Source organism: Pleurodeles waltl, chromosome 2_2 (assembly GCF_031143425.1).
Source record: "Pleurodeles waltl isolate 20211129_DDA chromosome 2_2, aPleWal1.hap1.20221129, whole genome shotgun sequence".
In the NCBI taxonomy this organism is placed as follows: Eukaryota; Metazoa; Chordata; class Amphibia; order Caudata; family Salamandridae; genus Pleurodeles; species Pleurodeles waltl.
The window spans coordinates 1,026,471,509-1,026,491,555 of NC_090439.1; the positions used below are offsets into that span (position 1 = coordinate 1,026,471,509).

Genomic DNA, 20,047 nt, shown 5'->3' on the forward strand with positions numbered 1-20,047 from the left:
GTAAATCCCTTGCAGAGTTACTTACCATATCCCAGGGCATGTAAAGGAAATGCTACCAGTGGGTCTGCAGCACTTATTGTGCCACCCATCTAAGAAGCACTTTAGAACATGCCCCAGGCCTGCAATTGTAGCCAGAAGGCAGTGTCGACTTGGCATTTAAAGACACTTGCCAAGCCTTAAATTCCCCTTTTATTACATATGTCACTCCTACGGTAGGCCCTAGGGCAGGGTGATGTGTAATTAAAAGGTAGGACATGTACTTTTTAGTTTTACATGTCCTAGTAGTGAAAAACTCCCAAATTCATGTTTTCACTACTGAGAGGCCTACCCCTCCCATAAGGTAACATTGGGGGTTCATTACTAAAATTTATAAGTTGTAATTCCTAAACCAGAGGTGATAGATATGTCATGTTTGATACCTATGAACTTGTAATGATAAATCCTCTTTAATAGTCGGAATTATCATCACAAGTTTAAAATGCCACTTTTAAAAAGTTGGCATTTTCCCACCTTTAGACATCTGTATCTGAAACTTGCCTATGGTCACATGACTGGAATTTTACTGACAGTTGGGACTTTGTGAACGCACCCCAGACAGTCCTACCATTGGGGGATTAGCAGAACCTGAATGGGCCATTGGCTGACTTGACGTTGAGGCAGAAGTAAGCACAGCCCCACTTGCAACTGAATAGTCTGGGCTCTGCCACCACACAATAGGCTTAACAACCCTGTATTATGAGTGCAGTCAGCTAGGAGCCAGGTCAAGGGACGCAGGAAATTCCTGGAACTTCAGAGAACTTTTCAGGAAACATCACCCATCTTCTAGAAGCAAGGCGCCAAGGTATAAAAATAGGGTTCTCAGACCTGCTCCTCAGTTCACTGCTGGACCTGCGGAATGACTCTCAGACGTCTGTCTGCTGTGCACTCTGCCAGACTGCTGCCGTACCTGGAAGGGGTGCTTTGCTGCCTGGAGCCTGCTCGGAACTTTCAGATATTGCCCTGCTGTGGTGCCCTGCATCAGCACCTGGATCCAGGACTTCTGAAGTGGCTCCAAAGGCTAGTTTAGCTGGTCTCCTGTTCTGAGCCAAAGGGACATAACAAGCTCCGACCATCTTAAACCTGCACCTGGACCCGGCCTGAGTAGGTTTTGAACCCCCAAGAGGTCTCCATCCATTTCTGGACCCTTGGTTGAGGTGCTAAAGGTGCCCAGGCGGCCATTTTTCAAAACTGAGGACTTGCATTTTTTTTTTTTTATTCATATCTCAAGTTCTACTAAATGGATTTTGATGGTGTTGGTGCACGCCACTGCCTTAGGGACAGTAAGCAGCACACCCACTGAGTTGTGCACAAGAGGGGGGGGGAGCCGGGTACCCCAGCACAGTCTATGTAACATTTTACTGGACTTAACGCCCTATTAATGGATGCAGCTTAGCCTCTTGTTGCTGCAAGAGGCATAGCTGTCTACATGCCTGTTGATTATCCGCCAGGCAAACCTGTATCTCTAAATCTACCATATGTGTCTCTAGGTCCACCAAGTCCTGTGCCCAGTGTCGCCGCAGCCCTGTAGAGAAGCTAATTTTAGTTCCCTGGAGCATGGGCTTCAGGGCCTCCCACAGCGTCACCCTTGATGCTACTATGCTGGTAATAACTGTAAAATATTCCTCTATGGATCTCTCTATATGAAGTCTATAGTCTGGGTTCTGCATATGCCAAGGCAACATGCACCATCAGAAAACCAGACGCTGACGACCCACACAGAGATGAATACTCACTGGGGAGTGATGCAAGAGCCTCTGTGCCAGATCAGAGATACCAGAGATTCTGTCTAAATATGTATATAAGATCAGGAAGTAGTGAGCGGGAGAAGAAATCTTGCCCTGAGGAGATAAAGGTGTAACACCCCTCTACATCCACCAGGCCTAGAGCTGACACAAATGAGGGCAGAGAAGTTTTACTTTGACTTTGTGATGAATGGGGTGGATGCCCCTATCGGAGGAGTGGTCCATAACACCATTTCAGTCACCCCAATCACTGTATGACCTTCAGGAAGTTCTCCCTAGACCCTAGTAACCAATTCTATGGAAAACTGGTTGAGCAAGAGAGAGGGGTGTACATGCTTAGGAATGTGAGGAGCTCCCTATATACCATGCCAGTCACTGCAGTATATTGACCCTGATGATCCACCAATGTCCTCAGGTGCTGGAACGGGACTTGGTTCCTAATTAAGATACAGGTAAACCTAGATCTCCTTGTGAAGCTGGAGTGATACACCTGGGTGAACCCAAAGGAGGCAAGACAAGGGACTTTATTACCCATGAGGTGAGTATCCTGCGATAAGAGGACATCTGCCCCCACTCTTTTAGCATGTTTCAAGGTAGGGCTCCATTTGACCTTATTCAGTTAGCTGTTAACATTCCAGGATGCCACCGGTGTTAGGTCCAGTGTCCCAGCCGTATTAGGGACACTCATGGTACGTTAGGGAGGGAGGTTCAACATGTTCCATCCCAAGCCCCCCAGGATCCCCTTCCCTGAGCCTCAGAGGGCTTGAGCCACCTGTCAGTACTTTTCAATCTCTTGTGGAGCTCCTTCATGAGGAAACAGACCTGCTGTATTTTGACTGGGTTTTGTTAGGTCTCTTATGTCGATCAGCATGTGAGGAGTGAGAGTCCATACGTGGAGGAGTGTGCGGTTTCAGGTGAATACGTTCATCAGTCCACTGGAAGAGCTCCTTTGGTGTCTCAAAAAAGAAAGTCTTTGAACAGTAGATGAACAGTAGATGACCTCAACTTCGCTGGGTAGAGCAACATATACTGGATGTTCAGCTCACAGATGTGTTGTTTTGCAACCAGTAAGGAGTGACATTGTAGATGTACCATCCTGGTATAATTGGGAAATATCATAATAGTGTGCAATTGATAAGAGATCTTCTTGTGAAGCCTGGAATGTTCGACAATAGCATCTCTGTCATTATAATTGAGGAGCCTTGCGATGACCGGGCAGACCAGGCCCCTGGTGGAGGGCACCAAACCAGCACCCTATGGGCCCACTCAATGAAGAAGCAAAGGGCCTCCAGAAGCAAAAGGGAGTAAAGCCATTGGGAAGCCCATGAACCATAGGTTGTTTCAGAGGGCCTTGCCCTAGGCATCCTCCACCCTCGCTGCCAGGTCCTTTGTCACAGCAGTGAGTTTGGTCACTGTCTGCTGCAGGATATTTAATGAGTCCTCCATCCCAGACACCCTATTTCTGCCTCCATAATCTGCTCGACTGCTTTTCGGAGGTCTGGGAGAATCAGATTGATGTCCATACCAACTGCTCCAATTTTAGCATCCAGCATGTCACTTGATTGCCTGATGGGCGCCAGAAGGGTAGCACTGTCTGGTATTGCACCCTCTTGTCTGCATGTCCCTGTTATGGAGGCTGACCTTTTGGGCTATGTGTATTTCTCCAAAGTAATCTGTTGGGCCCTTGGGGGAGCTTTGTCTTTAGGCAACAGCCTACTTAGGCAACAGCCAGACAGATGCACCGCGTAGGCCCCACCATGCAGACCATGACCCTCAGGAGAAATGTGGAAGGTAAGCACCACCACTAGCTGCACAGGTAACTAACCCAGCTGCCTCCACATTGGATTTCTTCTTCCAGCAGCCCCCTGGTACCTGCAGTAGGTGGATATGACAGTACTTGATGGTATTATAAATGCCAATCCAGACACAGGGTAACATGGGCCTCATGCAAATTAAGTTGGCCCCAGAACAACATTGGCTGCCCTTCCAGGGATGTGGCTTGTAATGAAGGGTCTGTCCCCTACAGCAGTGACAACCTTACTTCCCCAACACAGGGAAGGGGGAGGAGGAAAATGTGGGGAGGATAATGATGAGTGGCTGGAGGTCCCCGTCACAGCAGTACACCCCTCAATGCCGGTCCCCGGCCCCAGCACACTTCAATCTCCACGTCCCTGAGCCACATGTGCAGGAGCCAAACTTCTCGCAACTTGTTTTGTAGGGAGCCGCGCTGCACTCACCTGCAATCACTGATGCCCAACTCCTAGGGTGCTGCGTATCATCTGCATTGCCTGCCATGGGGCCACATCTGCAACTTCTATTATGCCTCGTCAGGGCCGCCACATCCACTGCAGCCACTTGCCTCATTCTGGGGATCAGGGGTGTCCCTTACAGCCCACCGCTCCTCCGACCATTGTCCAGCGGGAGTGCAGGACATAGAAGCAGGACGATTGCAGTCTGAAGCATGGATGAAAGCGTGGATCCCATGTAGCACCCCCATCACTCCCAACAAGTCCAGCAGCGCTGCCTCTTCAGTCGCTTGGGCACCGGCTGGTAGCATTGGAATCCACGCAGCACAGGCCTCCTGTGGGCACAGCGCTCAATTGTTTGGAAGCACACTCGCCCACAGTCGGCCTGCCTCTCCAAGCCCCGGGACTAGAGGGTGGGTCCCACAGCGCTATAGGGCAAAGATGTAGTCACAGGGAAGAGAAAATGTATGGGTAAATCCATGGTAGTAAGAGCCTCCACCACACCGACCACGGCATCCCAAAGGCTTTGACTGCACTCCCCTTCACCGCTCAACCTGTTCCTTCTCAGTTACGCCCCCAGCATCCATTGATCCAGGAAATAGCCTGCTACCCTGACTCAGGAGCTCAGGAAGGTCCAGTCATGTAGCCTGCAGTCATGTCCCCCTGATCCTACACAGGTTTTGTGTCAGATTCCTGGTGATCACACTAAGCGGAGTCATTGTGCGGCTGCCATGTTCGGCTTCCAAGCCATGCCCCTCAACTATGAGCTTTATATCAGATAATGATCGAAGTTATCAACTGATCCTTGTGCAATGGTTGCCAAATGCGTGCCAGTCACATAGTCACTTGAAATTAAATACAGTCCACACCATGTATCCTTGAGTGCAGCAACATTCTTTTTATTTGTAAACTCTGTTACGAACTGGTATTAGATTATCAGCATAAATTATCTTAATTAAAGGTCTTCAGAAAGGATATTCGATCCTGATTGTAAAATCGAACCAAGGATAGTTGAGGTTCAAAAATTGCCCTATTTACAGCTATGTAGATGTGAGGTATATGCCAAAATGTGGCCATATTGATGTCAATGGCAGACGAGACATCTGCCATTTCTTATCGGATGTAAGGCTTTGGCAAACTCGAAATAAGACCTTTAGTCTCCATGCTTGGTTATATTTACCTACTACTCAAGGTTAGTATCAGGCATGTCATATTAGGAGCTGCAGGGATCGTAACCCATTTCCATGTGCTCATTACAATTATTTAGCCCTTTACATTCTAAAGGTTCTTGTTTGTACAGTGCCTGAATAGGTTGCTGCCAGCACTGGTCAAGAGTATCTAACTTAAATGTTCGTGACACAGCGATATAACCAGCATAAAAATGAAGTAGTGTATCATTGTCTAAACCTGCAGCAGTCCCCTATCTGTAGTACTGTACTCAGATCAGGAGGTATACCTGAGGCTGACTGTTCTGCACATGAGCAGCAAGAGAGGGACAAGAAACATATTCTATTATTCCATTTCTAATGGATGCTCCTGAAGGAGAGTCTGGGCCAATCACTCTCAGAGACGAGACAACTCAATTGTCAATAAACAAGCACTCCATAAAGAAAGGGAAGTAACTACTTCTATGCAAAACGAATTCTAACATAAATATTATTGTGATCAATCTAAGAGGTTGTAACGATTTATCAAAGAGCAATACCGCCTCCATCGTATGGCTACCTCTCAGGATGAATACAATTCAGATGAAGTTAGCAACTATTATAAAAAGAATACACATGCACCGACACACACACACACACATATATGTGTAGCTGGATACGAGGTTTCCGCATATATGTGTGTGTGTATACATATAGATATATACTCATATTCACGTACATATAAACAGAGGGAGATGCAAACAGAGGATGGTGCAGAGAGCTGTGATCAGAGGAAGGTGAGTGGAGATGTGAACAGAGGAGGAAGGAGGAAGGAATTACAAACAAGGAATTAAGGCTCTCATTACAACATTGGCGGGAGGCAACCGCCGCCAGCCAAGTTGTAACCGCCGTGCGGCCGCACTCCAGCGGTGCCCATTATGACATCCCGCTGGGCCGGCGGGCGGAAACAGCGTGGGCCCAGCGGGGATGTGGGCCGCAACATGGGAGCCTGCTCCAAATGGAGCCGGCGGTGTTGCGGCCGTGCGATGGGTGCAGTTGCACCCGCCGCGCTTTTCACTGTCTGCACAGCAGACAGTGAAAAGCCGCAGGGGCCCTGTCAGGGGGCCCCTGCACTGCCCATGCCAGTGGAATGGGCAGTGCAGGGGCCCCCAGGGGCCCGCGACTCCCCGTACCACCAGCCTTTTCTTGGCGGTTCAAACCGCCTGGAAAAGGCTGGCGGTAGGGGGACTCGTAATCCCCTGGGCAGCGCTGCTAGCAGCGCTGCCCTGGTGGATTACTACCGCCGGGGCCATTGTGGCGGGAAACCACCGTCCCCGTAGTGCGACCGCGGCGCTTCCGCCGTGGTCGGAATGACCAGGGGAGCACCGCCAGCCTGTTGGCGGTGCTTCCCTCATTTCAGCCCTGGCGGTCTTGTACCGCCAGGGTTGAAATGACCCCCTAAATCTGCAATATTAACAAAGACATTCACTTAAGTAACCAAATGGCAGAAGATTAGGAAAACAGAAAATGATGGTTGAAATGCATTAATTTACCTCAGGACGGGTACTTATTCTGTTGTTTTTTTTCACACTGTACCACTATAGATACCGCCTAATCAATCTTAATGTCCCTCCGAAAGAGGTAGTCAGCATCACGTTACCCCACATCCACTCTGCAAAATATCACGACCAACTACGGACATGTTTCAGCCTTATTGGGCGTCATCAGTGAGGAGCAACTTAAGTCCTCTGGCACAGGGAGAGGAGATGCACATATTTCAGCCACAGTGGCATACAAAATAGAGTAAGACTAGTCTCAGGAATATCATGTATCACCCTTCACAGAAAGGGCGATAATGACTGGCCGACTGTTTTGGAGCAGTAAAAGAAAAAACATTATTAATTAAAATATGCATGAGACACCAAGAGAGACCTGAAGACCACAGGCCTGATTTAGAGTTTGGTGGAGTTGATTACTCTGTAACAAATGTGACGGACATCCCATTCACTGCATTACAATTCCATTATAGCTTATCAACATTGTAATACGGCAAACGGGGTATCCGTCATGTTTGTGACAGAGTAACCCCTCCATCAAACTCTAAGTCAGGCCGTAAGTACAGCTTAGGTGCCAGGGAAAGTATGCAAATAACCAGGTAACACGGAGAGTGGATCTATTATCTTTTGCTCATGTCTAGTTATCAAGATAAGAACAGACGCGTAATGGCAGAATAGATTTTGTTGGTGATTCTTGGATCTAGGCAGTTTTCTTTCAGCATAGAGGGGATCTGTGTTAGACCTGACAGTCTTAGGGTGGTCTTCCCTCCAAATTGTTGCCTACCTCCTTCACTTTTCTGACCTCGTTTTTGCTGATATAGGACTCTGTGCACTTTACCACTGCTAAACAGTGCCAAAGTGCTTGTGCTCTATCCCCTAAATAAGGTCATATTGGTTCATCCCCAATTGGCTTATATAATTTACTTTTAAGTCCCTAGCAAAGTGGTACTACATGTACCCATGGCCTGTAAATTAAATGCTACTATTGGCCCTGCAGCATTGATTGAACTACCCACTTAAGTAGCACCCCATCCATGGCTCAGTCCTGCCATTGCAGAGCCCCTGTGTGCAGTTTTACACTGACATTTCGATCTGGCAAAATAACCCTTTTACCATTCCCAAGCCTTCACTTTTTATTCATATGTCACCTCTAAGGTAGGCCCCGGACAACACAGAGGGTAGGGTGCAATCTATGTAAAAGGTAAGACATATACTTTTAAGTTTTACAAGTCCTGGCTTACTCTGAGATTTGTTTTTTACTACTGGAAGGCCTATCTCTCCCATAGGATAGCACTGGGATTGCCTTATTACACTTTATAAGTGTAATTCCCAATTGGAAAGAGATAAACCCTTCAAGCCTGGTGTCTCTGGAATCACAATTTAGAATCCAAATTTATGGTGAAGTCAGATTTTAAACTGCAATTCTGAAAATGCCACTTTTAGAAAACTAGCATTTTCTTGCTTTTTCCATTTGGTGCCTTCAGCCTGTCTCTGATCACATGTCCGGCAGTGTGGCATTGTGCATTCGTCCTGGACAGCCACACACAATGGAGCTTAGGGGGGACTTGATGGGCCATCCTGGACAGGATGGAATGGAGGTGCTGGACCCAGTCTCACTTACACCTGAATAGGCTGTGTCCTGTTCCTACTCAAAGGGCTGTATACCACCCCCCACAGTGAGTCTGGAGCCAGGGCAAAAAGGGACGACCTCTGTGCACTTCAAAGGCAAGTGTTTGAAGTCTCCTCCACGTCAAAGTCACTGCACTTTAGACACCACTCCATCACAGTCAGCCTAAACTTTTGACTGTGTCCCTGTCCGGCGCCACCAGATGTCCAGAGTTGGAGCTTTATGCTTCTTAGCACTGTTTGTATTTAAAAATCATTTGAAATTCAATATCTCTAGTTCTACTTATTGGATTGTTGTTGTTTTGGTCTGGTTTTATTTATTAAGTTACGATAACCTCTATTTCCCTAACTTAGTGTGGAGTCTTTTTGTGTGGTGTTTTCCCTGTTTTACTGTTTGAAGTGTTACACAACTACGTTACACATTGCCTGTAAGGTAAGCCTGACTGCCCTGTGCCAAGACCCTGTGGATGAGCACAGGTTAAATTAGGGTTTGCTTGTGCCTTACCCTCATTAGGATTGTGGTTAACTGTTTGACTAGAGCTAATACCCCACTCAACCAGAAACACAATTTCTACCAATGTCTTTTTAAATTTTGAGGAAACCTAAGCAACCCGGGATGAATATGCGGAGATAGTCGAGAGAAGGATGAAATGGGTTAGGACAAGATACCATAATTCATATGGATCAGGGTTTGATAGGAGTGAGATAAATGTGTTAGTGGAAATGTGTGATGCCAAGGACAATGCTGAACCTCTAGATAACAGTTTGATATATGTTCCTGTTAGGTGTTAGAACTTTGAGAAAAGTCTACTTTTAGTACATCATATATATATATATATATATATATATATATATATATATATATACATATATGTTCATATATTTATATATACTTTATTTTAATTACCATTAACTTTGTTCTCACATAAGTAAAGCTTCTGAACCTAAAAAAACTTGCAGATTACACGTAGAAACCCATGTCAAAAACAATTGGCCCTGAGTTTGGCGAAAGTAATATGTGTTATCAGCAGTGCTACTAAACAAGATTGACGGCAATCACAGTATATGAGAAGTTATTATTAGTATGTTATAAGCAGTGGCATCATTGACTGCCTTCAGTTGGTAGATGTTTTTGCGCTGTATTTGACTTTGTATATCTCCAGGGACCTATACATTTGTCCTGAAAGAAGTGCACCCATGGGCAGCACTTTTCAATGCATTACCACTTTAATATTGTGATCGGGACACTTCGAAAATTGATCATAGTGTTTTGGATTCACTTAGTAACTGTCTAGGTCAGTCTTGATTACCGGGTAAGTAGTAATCAGGACTGACCCAGGACATACACACAATGTTTCAAGATTTATGCTCAGCCTGCCAGATACTTTCTTGGTTCTCCCTTGATTCCCTCAGGCTTGCTGTAGTATACTTGATGCCCTATGTCATGCGTGTATTACAGTGAACCTACCAGTTTGATTGGAGATCGCGCCCTCAGAGCACATGATACAGTCAAAGCAGCAAATTGGCAGTCCAGGCTGTGTCACCTTTCTATGTCCTGGGCGGCATGGATCACTGCATTTCGACTGTGGGATCTAAAAACATTTTTGGTACAATGAAAACTCACAATCCTCAGAAAGAAAATATTATTTTATGCATGATATAAAAGGTCATAAAGGATAATGCTTTCAATTATCCTGGTCTATTTAATTTGTTTTGGTATCGTTCCCTACATACTCTTTAAAAACAGCTTTTATACAATTCTTTGGATCCACCTTCTTGGTTTAGTGCAAGAAGCAGTATCTGAAGTAGAACCCATCTGCGGTGTAAGGGTGTTCAAAACAGTCAATGCAGACATGACAGTAGTACTACATGTCATTATCTATCCCTTCTTCATGCATGGATGCATGTCTCATTCCACTCTTTCATCGCACATCAATGAACCAAGTGTTACCTTCAACATACAGCTATAAATGAGATGCAAAACAGCAGCACCTACTAATAGAAACATCATAAGAGCAACTGAATAACTTCAGGGCCATTGTAGTCATTGCTATCCTCAGTTTCATTAGATTCACATTGTCAAGGCGAAAGCTGCAGATGTCATAGACCTTAGAAAAAGATACTCCATTAAATACATAGTGATCATTCATTAATATACACAAATAAAAGTAAAACAAGAACACAGGCAATGTGCCAGCCTCGGTTCTGAAGATCCATATAGTTTGCAAAGTGCATACAATCACAGAACAAATGATAACGTAAAATAACCTATACATTTATCTTACTACAACAGCACGTCTTCAAGCAAAGACCAGGCATCTGCACACTTCTGTGGTAGCATGAATGCACATTGTGTATGAAAGAAAAATGGGGCTAAAAAATGTTGAGCGTGGGCCATAGTTGTGTTTCTTTGTTGCAGGTAAGCTCAATATTGAGTGTAGGGAAGATGATATTTAAATACAACAAAGTTTTTTTCCAGTGGATACTACAATAAACTATGCCCCAACATCACCCATTTTCCATGTGTGGTCATAGTGATTTAGCAGGGGTTAATGTCTCCAGAATGGGTTACGTTCTCCAGACATACACCGACACGAATGAAGAAAGTCACTTCCAGAGTCATGCCATTTTTGGACAATAATATCAGCATTCATCTGTCAAATTTCCTCTCAGTGCTCTTCATAATATTTGCACTGTAACAAAGATATTTTCTCTGTGGAGTTTGAATGATGTTACCTCTGTGGGGAGCCTATCTTGTCATCTAAGCTTTTCTGGATTATTTCTGTTGTACCCACATGCCTGCAACTATTTCTGATGGTTGGAAAGTTGTGGGCACCTGTCACCCTTTGAATGTGCTCTGTATTCCTCAAGATGTTTCCACCGATGTCAGCCATTTTTAGCAGGGTTGGATGCATGTGATAGCGTAATATTATGACACACTTTATTGCACAGGACCCTAGAACCAATCCCGTCATCTGTGAATCAGCTAGCGCCATGCAGATGAGCAGGTATGCATCTCCAGTCTGAGGGATTGTGTGCTAATGGAGACCATGGAGCAGGAATGGGTGTATCACTTCAATGTTTTTGACTGTTTGTCATTTGGGTCTTGACAAGCCACCAAAGAGGGCAAGAATTTACCCCTCAGAGTCCAAAAGGAGGACACTCCACATCTACAGTAAATGTCAACTCTGGGGCATCTGTGGACCAACATAGATGACCAAAACGAGAATTGGTGGTATTTGGGGTCTTACCGCACTATTAGAAAACTCTCAGAGAATGTCTTTTTGGTGCAACAAACAGATATTGGAGAAGAAGCCACAGAACAAAAGTTACGGGCTGACAACTAATGTAACATTTTCAAAATACTCTATATTAGGACAATAGTGCAATCTTAAAAATGTGATCCTGTATTTCGAGTTCATGTTCCATCAACTGTGAATATGAATTTGAAATACAGGATCACTTTTTGTAAAACTGCACTATTGTCCTATTATACTGGATTTGGAGATTTCACAAGAACCTGTCAAGTGAGAGTGCTGGGAGTCCTAACCCTATTGGAAGGGGAAGACATGAGATGGGTTTGTTTGAGTATTTCCAACAGAGACGTTTTCTAAGAGAATCTCAGCCCCATTTGACAATAGCAAAGTGTTCCGGCTTCCCACTGAATATTAATGAAAGACATACGATGGAGGAGGAAAACCTATGGTTGGTCACACAAGAGGTAAGCCTTCACCACGGTGGCAACAGTTAGAAACAGACACTTCACAATTCATCTGCTTCTGGAAATGTGTCAGGCCACACAAAATATAACAGTTTCAAGATATTAAAATAGACTTCAGATTGAAAAGCTCGAAAACAATTGATCCCTGTAAAATTGCTAGTCATCAGAACTGGGGTGATCTCCAGCCCAGCCAGAGGAAGAAGAAGACTTTACGAAGGTAATTCAGGGTTACTCCAGCCTGAATGGTTACGGTTCTACTAGTTAATAGTTTTTCAGTGGGAGTGCTCTTGTTTGAGGTGGGCATCAATGTATGTCTGATACCATTCAACAGCACAGGAGGAGTTAATAATATGTTTTCTTTTGACATTATCTAATAACAAGTTACGTTGGGAGGTTGCTAATGCTGTGTACATCCTTTGCTCATTTTATCTCTCTCTTTCATGCTGTAGCAGTGGGGAAGAATATTAAACTAACTTACTTACTTCTACACTGCACTTTCAGGTATCGATAGAAATTCTAGCACACTAGTATAAAATATATAGTTAAGTTACACTTCTTTGCAATGGTTCCACTGTGTGTTGAATGTAAAAAAAATTCTAAGTGAATAAAAATTTATATTCAAATGCAAAATTTGCAAAGTTACTAATTTTAGATTTTGTTTTTGGCCCGGATTAAGTGAATGCATGAGATATCTCACTGTTGTAAACACAAGGGCTTCACACCTCTTCCTTTTAACGACCCTATCTAACCCATTTGCTCTCAAGCTTCACAATAACACAGAATAGTCAGGAGACGGGCTAGGTATCTTGGGCTTGCAGAAGTTGAAAGCCTAACCATAACAGAGTTTTATTCAAGAAGTTTTTTAATCCTAGGTCATCTGTCCCCTCTGTGGATGACCCTGCCACTGTGTCAGCAGAAAGTGCTTGAATGCCTTTCAGCCGGGCTGTACTAATTCAAGGTGGGTGGTTGCAGATTGTAGACTTTCATGATGGAGAGTTTTTGTGCCACCAAGCACTAGTACTGAAGAGGAACATCATTACTCTGTGATAAAAGTGGATGTGAGGTGCGTGGAGACATTTTGCAGAATGAATTAAGATCATTGGTATGCGTGGACCACTGATATTTCACAAATAGAACCAGTTTGGAAGAAGAAGAAAGACATCTCTGCCTGTTGAACTAGAATAGTGACTGCCAGAAACACACTAACAGAGCTGCCCCTACCTCTACCAGGATCCTTACTCTGTATGGACGTAATTCCAAGATCCAAAAGAGCCAGGTACCTTAACCATACACAAGGATATTTCAGTCAACACTTCTGGTGATAGCTGCCTGCCTGCTAGAGTGCTTGTCTGAGGAGATTATGAAGAAAAGAAGATTAGAAATAATCCAGAACCAGAAGTCTGCCCAATAGTTTATAGGATCTCAATAAATAGATGTACCAAAGTAAGATCTTTTTTTGCAAACATTTGCCTGTTTTGCATGATAGGCATTTCAAAAAATCAGAAGACGGGAGTGAAGCAGAAATATCCATATGGCCAAGAGACGACCTTGTTAGAGTTCCTCACTACCCCTTCCCACTAGGCGAATTTCTTATCACACAGAAAACAACTCCACAGGCATCACATCCAGGCAGCCTCATATAACCTGTGCCTTGGCCCCACTCCAAAAAAACATTATATTTGAATGCAGAAATCTTCTCCCCGGACTAATATATCCACATCTAAGTATTGCAGGCCATCCTCGATCCCACAGACAACGTTTCTACTCAACAAATGGGAGTCAAAGAGGGCTCCTACTTGGTGTCTACATGATTGTTAGATACCCTGCCAAAATACATCTCGCAGGTTGCATAGGTGGGACAAAATGTCAAGAATTAACAATCAACTAAATCCAGCCATATCCACATGCTCGTTCATTTGAGATGCCACAACCCAAGGGCAACTCGGCGTTTCTATTTATTTTCATTTTGAGTTTACTTCCATTGCAATGTCTTTTATCATAGGTTACTTAATAAGACACTGTTCTTCCTGGCGTGGTGGTTAAACTATTTCTCCAATAATCATCATTTGGTCATTTTTATTCTTAGTACATTGTTCCTGTTACCTAATTTGGTGTGGACTTTTATATTCTGTACTTAACGGCAATAACTCTCATTGGTACAGGTGCTCAGCCATAGCTCTTATCACGACTGCTGGATCACACCACCTTAGGCTAACACTTGATTGGTTCAACAGATGGAATACTTGTTATTTGTTTTCTTTAGGATCTTATCTTTTTTATTCTAGGTATGCTTTAGAAAATCAAGCAAGCAGACTTGCTCTAGAGGATATTCAATGGAATCAGCCATATCAGTCACCTAGTTGACAACCCCTCCCCTTCTGTCAATCTAAAAAGAAGGACTGCTCTTAGAGAACGATCCTATAGCATAAACAGGAGTGGCAACCCTCACGAAGAATGAGGTCTGCAGGTGATAGTTCTTGCTGGTCACTAAGTTGTGTTACAGTATCAGCGGTTTGAGAATTTATCTAAGCCTCGTTGAGAAAGAAGGTATTGATTAGGAACGGTCAAGCATCCAGTAACCTTATGTGGGTCATGTGACTTGGCCAGGGGGGTGCCAGTTGCAGAGGCCATCAAAGTGAAATGCAAAGTGAGTAGATCTCTTATTGTGAGGGAAACATTGGAGGTGGTAAATCCTTGGGATGTTCAGCTTTGATTAAGCAAGCCCAGCACTGACACTGGGAGGGAGGTGTGTGACATGTATCAGTTTCATGGCCCAACTGGAGAAGAGACAATAACAGCAGCAAAGCAGAAGCTACTTAACCCACATATGAACTGGCTGCTGGTCCTCAATCTGTCTCCCAATTCCTATGCACCATATTTGGGACTGATGTAAAGGTAGATCTAATAAAAAAAGTTGAGTATATTGCACCAGGGGCTCAATAAAAGCTGATTTCCAGCTTCCAGGAAACATTCCTGCTTGTAAGTTGTGGTTACAATTAAGGTAGTCAAAAATACACTGAATCAAGAGCAGAAAATAAACAATGTTGAACCAAAAAGGGCGTGACTTCAAGGTGGCTGGACAAAAAAGACTGACACCAAGCACTTAGAAAGCTATTCCTTTGCATTTGCCAGGTATGGAACTGTACAGATACATATATTGTTTTCAGGCTTTGACTGCTGTTCTGAAAATAGCCTATTCTTCAAATCTGTATCAGTGTAGTAGCATTATCAAAGAGGCCTATTCTACATTACTTGCAAAAGTAAGTCTGGTGCCACTTCACACTGATGTGCAGACCTCTGTGACTCATCCATACATCAGCAATATCTCCAACTACTGATGTGCTTCTCTCAATCACTGACTTGTCTCGTTTACCATATGTGTCATTGGTCTTGGTGTAATGTGCCCAAACACCTATCACTGCACTGGAGAGCAGGACAGCTAAAGTCTATTGTTGGAGAAGCTAGGAAGTGCATGATTGGCTGGAGTTGGGCAGCTAGCATTTCTTCTTTCCTTCACCTAGAGAAAGAGGTTAGATCTGGATCCCCCCTCCGAAAGAGACATTCTGTTGTCTGATGATAAGGGTGCTGGCAGTGGGCATATTACTGTAACAATTGGGATACCAAGGGTATCATGATACCATGGGTTCTGAAAGAAAGAGGTCACCAGTAACTTTGTCTAGACCAGGGGTCTTACTTGTTTTTTGGCCACTAATGAAGTAGGGCCTAATTTAGAGTGTTACAGAGGAGTTACTCCATCACAAAGGTGATAGCTATCCAGTCTACTGAAATATAAATCTCATAGGCCATAATGGGATTTATGTTTCGGTGAACGGGATATCCATCACTGTTGTGAGGGAGTAACCCCTCCACCAAACTCGAAATCTTCTTAATAGGATCATAGGCCACAGCAAAGGCTTCAAAGTCTGTGTGCAAGTCACCTGCAATAATCACCAAGTTATTTTTGCAGTACAGTTCTGATATGTCATCAGGTTGATTTAGGATGACAGACTTTTCGTTAGAGGGAATCTCCCTATTGGTGACGTTTATTAGGACGATTGACTCCCCACAAGAAAAATGTATAATCACACAAAGGATGTCATCTGAGTACGTATTAATGGGCTTGAGCTTACAAACTAGTGAAACTTTAACACACACTGTTAAACTTCCGATCATCTTTATAACTTAGAACCATGTGTCTCAATGAATAACGTTTTAAAACCCAATCTATGTATTACAGCCATGGCCTTTGTCTCTTGCAAAGGAAAACAAGCATTTGCAATGCAATAGGTCTCGCGTTTGCTCGAGTTGGAGCTATGGAGCTATTAGCATTGTTAATCCCTAACTGGACTTTTCTTGCCACATAAATTGAAAATGAAAAAAAAAACTAGTCAATTCAAAGTGCCACAGCCACCGTGAACGGAGATTTATTAACTCCCTGTGTGACTGTCTACATAGGATCGCAGTGGGAATTAAAGTCAACCGGAACCCAGAGGAAGGGCCATCACATGCTGTAACAGGAGGAAGCGTGACGTAGTGTGATGGCCAACAAACATTTTCACTTAGTGAAATTGCCTGGGATGGAACTCAGCACACAAAGGTGGGACATTTCACAAAATGCAGCAATAAAAATGAAGCATTTAAGACAAGCACAACAAACAATAAATAGCAAGACTGGGTGTGGTTAAAAGGCCACAGAGAAATTACAACAGGCCAGACCACTTGCTCGCTTGACCCTAAAAATGGAAGTCATCAATGAATGTGCCCCATCCACATCTACTAGTTTAGATTTAATTACAGCTACTATCTAAACTGGAGAAGTTCATGGGATTTTGAAGTACCTCAATAAGAATTCAAAGAATCTGAGCATCTAACATTAATATTTGATTCTCTATGTGTAACAGAAAAAGAACTCTGGGAAAAAAACAGCTCTTCTAAAGTTGGGGCTAGCTCCACAAAATGAATCAACAGAGCCCATGAGAGTCAATCAATTGCTTTTAGAGAATTTATCAGAATTTAAGAAAGTGATTTTGCGTTGCTACAAGTCATTCTGATATTATTTGTCATTTGAAACCAGCTCTGGGTTTTGCACAGGTATTATTTAAAACTTAATTTCAGAGTTTGCCAGTAGGAGAAATCTATGGTCATGCAAGATAAATCCATAGACCAACCTCCCCTCTATATAATCCAATTTATGCACTGGATTACAATGACGCAAAAAATGCAGTAAGTTCAAATGAGCAATGAATCAGCACTGCCAGATCTTCGTAATCTAGTGGATATCCTTATTTTGTAATAAACTGTGATCTTCTTGAGAGCTCTGTTTTAGCTGTGGGACATGCGCTATGACTACACTGTTTGGGTAAATCGGCCTTGACATATTATCCATATGAAAATTGATAATTGTTTTGGGGCAAAGGACCCCATAATGAGATGAATAAACAGCCCTACCTTGCTCCTCCAACAATTTATAGCCCAAGCTGCTCTGATATTTGTTACCAGTAATTCCATGTCTATTGTCACACCCAGGTGGGACAACGGTAAGAGTGTAAATCAGGACTCTGCATACTATCAGAACACAAAGGTTGGCATAAAGAACTAGGAGCAGTTATCCTTCCAGAGTGTGTTGCTTGTTCCATGATACAATGTCTTTCCCCCAGAGAAGGTTCAATGTCATTCGCAATAGCGACCCCCGAGGAGGCCAATAGTTTGGGACATTCAACTTTATTGTTGGTAAAAAAAATATTTTTTTTTAGAAAAGGTCACTTAACAAGCTCACAACCTTTCTAAAATCGATTTTCTTTTCAATTAAAATTCCCTGATTAAATTACATTCATCTTCAGTGGAATTACATGGTGGATCATCAACTGGGAAGATAACTTCCTATCATGTTCTGCCCCCATGTGTCTCTTGCTGTCTGCTGCAACCTCAGGAGGAACATTGATGAGTGGCTCAAACCTCTTAGAACAGGTCACATAAACTTAATAAAAACACAAGTACTGGAGGAGGTGATATAGGCTCTGCAACAAAACTTTCGCTATTTTCTAAATAAAGGCCTAATTTTTACTTGGGCAGTCCACCTTCCTCTGCCAGTGCGATAGAATAAATTATTTCGGCACCCTGATGGAGGTGAAAAATGACAAATTTCGAAATGTCTGTCAGCTCAGTGGGCATTTCAAGCATTGACGGGAACCTCTTTAAAGGCGGTTCCTGCAAAAGCATTGTAACTTTGTCTGATGGCTCCGTCAAACATGACAGAGTCATAGAGTAAAGTAACACTGTTTCCTTTTTGAGTTTCCTCCCTGGCGAGTGGGGCATTGAGCACTCTTCAGTGTCCCTTACTGCCAGGTTTTTCCCGACAGGGACAGGCATTGTAAAATGTCTATAAATCCACCCATCTAAATTAGGTGGACAGACATATAGCCTAATCTCTGTTGGCCCTTACTCCATCTGGGCCAGAGAATTTTGACCACAGCAGAGATAGAGTAGTTTTCACTGTTGTCAAACTATGGTCCAGTTGAATCAAAATTGGACGGGTAAACCATAATGTTGGCAGGGAGGGAGCACTGTTGCCATTGCAATGGAATTCCCGTTCAGCCAGCCTTTAAGTCAGGCCCGATTTGGAGTCTAGGTCACTGGTTTTAGGAGGTTTAGGTGCAATTATAACTCAACCTCCTCAATTAAATTGTTGGTGGCACCATTTGTACAATTCTCAATTGATAATAGTTTGCTTTCTTTAAAATTTGCAGGAATGTTGATTACCAATAGCCTTTTTCCCCATGCTTTTAATTCAACCTTTAAAAAATGCATTATTCAAATCACACAACTGTACAAGTTACAAGAATACTGTAATAAAATCTATTGACTCAATAACAACCCTCCAAAAGTTCTAGTGCTTCCATGATCGAAGTAGAACACTAACGACCCTCTGAAATTTCCAGAGATTCTACAAATCAAATGCAATGTTTTACACCTCTAATTTAAGGTACGAGAACAACAATCCTGAACTACAATTCCTTAACTGGGACCCCTGACTAGCTGAAAACTCAGAAAGTAAAAAGAGCTGAAATTAGACTCAGAAAGAAAAGTGAACAGAAAGCCAAGAACAAAAGGACAGAAGTAAAACAAGTAGAGCTAGGGGTTCTCTATTGTTGGAAATTGGGTTGCAGGTCATGCGGGGTGAAACCCTACTCAAGCAGCGGCCACAACTTGTGTTAGGGTGAAGTCTTCAGCAAACCTCAAATTAACCTGTGCTTAACCCTCTGGTTGCTGCCCACAAAACCAGTCAGGCTTAACTTAGAAGCAATGTGTAAAGTATTTATGAAGCACCTCAAACAGTAATAAAGTGAAAACACTACACAACAAAATTCCCACACCAGTGTAGAAAAATACAGCAACATGTAATAAATTCATTGAGCCCAAAATTACAAAAATCCAATCAGTAGAACCAGAAATATGCAATTGTAAAGATTTCAAGTAAGTAAAGCCCTTAAAAATAGCAAAAATACAAAGCGCCACTTGCGGTCATCTGGGCATGCAAGACTGGGTGAAAGTCACAAGTTCAGGCCAAAAGCAATTGATTGTGGGCTGGATGCAGGGTCCAGGTTAGACCAGATAAAAGAGCTACCTTCCAAAGTCCAGTGCAACCAGTTACGTTTGCGGTGGAGAGGGCCGCAAGGAGCAACGAAAGCATTGTGGATGGTCATTGATGTAATGCGAAGAGCAGGCTGGACATCACAGAGGTCACTGCTGTAGCACAAAGATCCTGTTGGGCGGACAGTCACTGCTGGAGCTTCACGTTGGCGTCATCGTGAGCTGTTTATGCTGTGGCTTGAAGTGCAGATCTCTTTTCGCTGGTGGCCCGTGTGGTGTGAAAAGTTGGGTTCACTGCAGGCTCTTGGCATGAAAAGACCAGTTTGTGAGCGCGCAGAGCCCAAAACTTTAGGATTCCTCCTTTTCTTTGAAGAGGAGCTCA

General features: G+C 43.5%; 1 protein-coding gene across 1 annotated transcript in view; it reads right to left on the minus strand.

The window, feature by feature from the left end:
- Positions 1–20,047, minus strand: part of LOC138278166 (vomeronasal type-2 receptor 1-like) — a 198,789-nt gene that overhangs the window by 79,218 nt on the left and 99,524 nt on the right. The window contains exon 5 of the mRNA XM_069219245.1: positions 9,823–9,946. Within this exon, the coding sequence (XP_069075346.1) occupies positions 9,823–9,946 (124 nt within the window). The remainder of the gene's footprint in view (positions 1–9,822; positions 9,947–20,047) is intronic.